This window comes from Drosophila bipectinata, chromosome XR (assembly GCF_030179905.1).
Source record: "Drosophila bipectinata strain 14024-0381.07 chromosome XR, DbipHiC1v2, whole genome shotgun sequence".
Classification (NCBI taxonomy): domain Eukaryota; kingdom Metazoa; phylum Arthropoda; class Insecta; order Diptera; family Drosophilidae; genus Drosophila; species Drosophila bipectinata.
This window is the reverse complement of record NC_091735.1, coordinates 22,307,585-22,313,293: the sequence shown is the minus strand read 5'-3', so window position 1 is coordinate 22,313,293 and position 5,709 is coordinate 22,307,585. Positions and strand designations below refer to the sequence as shown.

Here is a 5,709-nt window from a genome sequence, read left to right as displayed (position 1 = left end):
TTTTCACGCAAAAGGGATACTCTCTCTTGATGTTTCCCTTGTTGTTGTTGTTGTTGTTGTTGTATTTTTTGTTTGTTGTTTTTGTTTCACCGTTAGTTTGTTCTTTTTTGTTGTTTTTGTATTTGCTTTTACAGTTTGTTTCAAGAGCTTGTTGCACGTATTATTTTTTTTTTTTGTAGCTTCAAGATGAGGTTCGTTCTTTAACTCTTTTTCGTTTAAATTTTCTTTTTTTGCTATTTTTTGACATTTGTTGCACAGGTTGCCAAAATAATTTTAAAAAAAATATTGAAAACCGTAAACGAACTGAGTTTTGCAGTGTTGTTTAATGTTTGAAGATGTTCTTCTTGTTTGTTGTTATTGTTACTGCTGATGAACCGTTATTTTTTTTGTTTGTCTCTTCCTCTTTGTTGGTTGTTGTTTTGGTTTGTTTGTTTTTGTTGTTTCTTTTATTTTTAAACACTTTGCAACACACAGACACAGAGAGAGAGTTTTGGTAAGAAGAAGATGGTGGGAGGATGGTAGAGTTCGGTTATAGAGAGTGGGGTATATAGTGTGAGAGAGGGGGACACACACACTCAAATGGCGTAAACTAACACTGCTCCTGGTCCTGCTCCTAATCCTGCTCCTTGTCCTGCTGCTTCTTCTTTCAATAATAATAATAATTCTGTTGTTGTTGTTGTTGTTTGTTGTTTATTTTTTGCTTTTGTTGTTGCAGTTGCAGATGACGATGATGAAGAAGAAGAGTTGGTAGTAGTGGAAGGTAAAGGATGCTGCTGCTGTTGAGTTGTTATGTTGTTGTTGTTGCTGCTGCCGCTCCTGCTGCTCCCAATAATGTTGTTGTTGTTGTTGTTGTTGTTGATGATTTGCCGGTAGAACGACAGCAACAACAACAGTACTATCGCTATCGTCACCTCAATAACAATAATAATAATATTATAGGTGACGATGCTACTACTGATACTACTACTACTACTACTTGGTGGCAAGGACTTGGTGAAGGACGTCGTCGACGTAATCGCTCCCGGAGGATCGCGCCGCCACCACCGCCTCGTTGAGATCGTTGCGGCGCCGTTGAGATCGTTGTGGTCGTGTTCGTCTTTGTTATTATTGTTGTTGTTGTTGTTGTCGTCGTCGCCGCCACTGGCTCTCTGGCCAGCAGACAACAGCAACTCCTCAATGGGATGTTGCTTGCTCTTATCCTTGCCCTGGTGTTGTTGTTGTTGTTGTTGTTGTTTCTTCTGAACTTTCGAACTCTCCTCCTCAATGTTATCCTTCTTCACTGGCTTGTTGCACTCCTTTTTCACAATGTTGCACTTCTGCTTGTTGTTGTTGTTGTTGCTGATGTTGTTGCTGGTGGTGTTGTTGCTGCCGTTGCTGTTGTTGCTGTCGTTTGTGTTGTTGTTGCAATTGTTGTTTGTCGAACAGCAGCAGACACACGCGTGCATTTTGTGTTGTTTCTGCCCCAAAACCAAAAGTTGACCTTGGCTGGGCGGGCTCTAATATTATAATTAATAATTTTTCTCTCTCTCTCACTCTCTAACTATCTTTCTCTCTCTTTCTAGCTTTCTTGTTGTTGTTTTGTTGTTTATTTGTTATTATTTGTTGTTGTTGTTTCTTTTGGAAGATGTTGCTTTTTTAAGAAGGAAATATAATGCTGCCCCTTGCTGCTGCCACTTCTGCCACCGCACTTCTATTTCTTCTTCTTCTCTGTTGTGTTACGCTCTCAGTTGCAACATTTTTACTTGTTTTTTGTTTTTGTTTGTTTTTTGGCGGTTTTTTTTTTTTTGTAAATTTTTTTTGTAATTTTTCACTTTATTATTTTTAATTTAATTTTTAATTCGTAGTTTTGTTTTAAATACAAAAAGCAATTCACATGTAGGCTGTTATTTTTGTTGTTATTGTTGTTGCTGAAGTTGCTGCTGCTGCCAAAAGTTGTTTTTGTTGTTGTTGCTGATGTTGTTTTTGTTGCTGCTGTTGCTGCTGCCGCCGTTTGCCGCTCTAACATTGCACATAAACTGCAACAAAAAAAAAACCAAAAAAAATAAGGACAAAAAATCCAACTATGTATATTTTTTTTTTTTAATTTTTGTTTAAAAAAAAAATAAATCCTAATTCTCAAATATTTATTTATTTTTGTAGCCGCGGCGCGTAACACGAAGGAACGAAATGGAACGAAAACCCAACACAGCGGAGGAACAGAGAAAACAAGGGGAGAAGAAGATAAACCTGGAACGGTATGAGAATTCTCCGTTTCTCTGCCGCTTGACGACGACGACGACGACTGCGAACCGACCTACTCGCTCGCTCGTCCAAACTGCTCTGCCACTGTGTATTGGCGGCGGACACCGAAAATGAAAATAATAGAAGTCTATTTTGCCGCCAGGCCCCAAAACAAGTGCCGCCAATAAAGACTAGAACTTTTTTATTATTAAAAAAAAAAATAAAAATAAATACAAATTTTAAAACAAAAAAAATTTCTTTCAATAAGATTTATTTAAAAAAACAAAAAAAATCCAAAAGAAATTTCAAAAATATAAACAAAAATTTTTCAAAATTTTTTTTTTTTTAAAACCTAAATCTTGCCCTAATTACTATCCTCATTTTTAATAAAAACAAATATTTATTTAAAAAAATCTTTTGGAAAAAAAGTAGCCGTATTTTGGTTTTGCTTCCGCATTCGAGCTGAGCGGAGCGGCCATCATCATATGAAATTAAATTTTGTTGGGGCGGCGAGTGGCGAGTAGAGCGCACGATAGAGACGGCAACAGTGGAGCACTGCTGGCGCACAAAAGCTTTCGCGTTCACACACACACACACACTAGAGAAGCCCCCAAAACACGCACACAAAGACAACCAGAGAGATGGCAAAAGTTTGGGGCGCGCGTACAGAAATTCTCATTTTCACTACACAGCCATACTATACTCGTTGGTTTTAACTCGCAACACACACACACGCACACACACACACAGGCACGCGCGCACGATTCCGAGAGAGAGAGAGAGAGCGTTACGCTCTCTCCATATGCTTCCGTAGTAGTATTGGTAACCGCACATTAGTGTGCATACACACACGTCGGTAAGCGAGCAATGAGTGCGAGGAGCATTGGAAAAAGAAAGAAAAACAGACGACAGAAATATATTCCATTTTTTTTCTGTGTCCGCTCGTTTCGTTTCGTTCGTTCGTTTTCTTCACGTCGTATCAAAGTTTCTATTGCAGAAATTTTTTGTGTTGTCCGAGAAGCGTTTTTAATTTTTTTCAATTCACACAAAAATCACAAAATTATTTCGAGCAAATGCGAAATTCGATGAAATTGTTAAGAAAATTTGAAAAAAATTTCAGCGAAATTGCGGCATTGAATTCGATTTGCAAAAGTCAACATTTTGCCACGCACTCAATTTTAGAATATTCTTGGGAATTTTCTCGAATTTTGATTTAATACCATATATTTTTCACATTTTCCGCGAATTTTTTAAAATTCCCACAAACTTTTTCGCAACACTAAAACAAAAAAACTTCAGTCCGCTGTGTGTTAAAAATTATCGTGCAATAACAAAGAGTGAGCGTTGCGTTTGCTTAAATCCGTCTGCTTTGCCTCGCCGCCACTCGTCGCCTCATCGGCTCTCTCATCGTGCGCCCGCCTCTCCGGCTCTCAATTGCCCTGTTGGCGGCAGCGCTGTCGCCAGTGAAATCACACATTGGTTTCTGGCGCTGCTAACCTTCTGTCCAGGGTTCTTGGACCCGGGGTTTGGATCTCTACTAAAAACAAAATAGACCATAAATATTTATACATTTCTTTTGCATTTTAAAAATCAATAAACGCATAATAGCTCAAAAAAATGATTAACCATTTTTTTTATATTTTTCAATACAACATTTTAGTTACTTTAGTTATTAGAGAAGCAATAAAATATAGTGAAAAGAATTTTGCATTTTAAACGAAACTCTGATTCAGATTTAGCAATGACACAATCCCATGTGACCTAACAGAAAATCGTGTAAAGTCACTGTTAGTGCCACCACTTTCGCTGCGACCGAGACGCCGCCGGAGAATATGAGAGCGATCCGACGACACGACAAGTTGTGGCTAGTCGCTCACGCCATTCCGCTCTCAGAGAGAGCCAGAGAATGCGCCGTGGGCAGGCAAGTGTAGAAGTGGAGAGAGTGCGCATACATATGGCGCGCCAGATAACAAAGTAGCGAGTCAAGAGATGAGCCTTAATCACCGTGACTGTTCCCCAAATATTTTTAAGCAATCACAGTCACCACTTTTCAATAAACCAATTACCTGAATACAACTTTTGACTTAAAATATTGCCAAAAAGTACTAATAACATTTTGGAGAATAAGGTTTTCCAATAATTAAAAGAAAACATTAAAAATTCCCCCAAATTTAATTTCGCGCCCTAATATAAAAGGGGAGTCAATAAAGGATGAGTCACTGGATTTGATCATCTCTTGCGGGCACGCTTTCTGTTCCGCTCAGCTCCGCTCGCTCTCGCTGCGAACGGTAGGGAGAAAGACGAGCCGAAAATCAGCCGCCGCGAATGGAACAGAGAAGAAAAGCGAAAAAACAGCCGCCACAGAAGGCACAAACACTATCGTCGTCCCTGTCTAACAAACCGGTGGGCATGCAAACAACGCACAGAACAAATTAATTTCAAATTGCTCAAAGCCTAAAATGCTCCAATATGATTTCTCAATTTTCCATTCCACAGCCGATATTTTTTACAATTTCTAAACAATTAATTTGATCTATAGAAGATAATTTAATTTACGCGCGCGCCGACTAGTATTTGTATTTATTTACAATTTTTTTTTTCTCTTATAGCGGCAGCCGTTGTTTGTTGCACATACACAGAGAACACTCACACACAACACCGACACGTTAGCACGGATTCGAGTGAGATGGCAATAGGGTAGTCAGTGGCGTTTTGCGTGCGTGCAGGCGGGCCGGCAGACGACCCATCCAGCGAGACGCGAGTCAGCGAGTGCTAGGTCTGGTTCTCTTCTCTCAGTCAAAAAAAAAAAAATCATTTTCCATCGAAATAGCAGAATAATGCCCGATTTTTATGTCCGGTGGCGCCTACTAGTTATTTTATTATTTTTTTCTAGCCCAATTTAAGGAATAAAAATTTGCCGGTCGGCTAAAAAAGCACTCACGCACTGAAAAAAAGCCCCGACGACGACGTCACTGGTTGCGCCTCGCGAGTAAATTTGCGCCAATTTTTGTCCGTTTTGCTTTGGCGAGCATTCGTGTTCCTCGGATTCCCAATTCCGCTTTTTCAGTTTCAGTCGTTGCTGGAAAAATGCGCCACCGGTGGGGTCGGGAGAGCAAGAGCGTGTGAGAGCGACAATTCGATGGTTCTCTTCTCGCTCCTAACAGAGATGAGCGATATTCTGGTGTCACAGATCACGATATTTATACACGAGAGCAGAGGTTTTTATAATTGTTTCAAAAATTGCAATGCAGATCGGAATATGATTGATTTATCATATTTTTCGAAGGTTATAGAAGGGGGCATAGAGAAATTTATAATCTATTACATAATGACAATAAGATGGCTTGAACTAATCGACTCTGATCAGCTAGGATTATTTCAATAATTATTGCAAAAAAAAGGCTTTTAAATTATTGGAATAACAGTATGGATATTGTATTAATTTTAACAGAAAATACAGATTCACTTAAAACAATTAAAATTGTACAA

The 5,709-nt window shown here is 39.0% G+C and overlaps 1 protein-coding gene across 4 annotated transcripts; it reads right to left on the bottom strand.

Annotated features, from left to right (window-relative positions):
* Positions 1 to 145: 145 nt before the first annotated feature.
* Positions 146 to 5,308, bottom strand: LOC108126602 (C-module-binding factor A-like). 4 transcript variants are annotated; one of them, XM_070283042.1, is made up of 2 exons: positions 5,162 to 5,308; positions 146 to 2,015 (listed from the first exon to the last, which is right to left on the bottom strand). In XM_070283042.1, the coding sequence occupies exon 2, from the start codon at positions 1,443 to 1,445 to the stop codon at positions 576 to 578; it is 870 nt and encodes a 289-aa protein (XP_070139143.1). In that variant the 5' UTR covers positions 1,446 to 2,015; positions 5,162 to 5,308; the 3' UTR covers positions 146 to 575. The 4 variants fall into 4 exon arrangements, with proteins under 4 accessions (XP_070139143.1, XP_070139144.1, XP_070139142.1 ...); XM_070283043.1 differs by lacking the exon at positions 5,162 to 5,308 and adding an exon at positions 4,809 to 4,824; XM_070283041.1 differs by lacking the exon at positions 5,162 to 5,308 and adding an exon at positions 3,441 to 3,583.
* Positions 5,309 to 5,709: the final 401 nt, after the last annotated feature.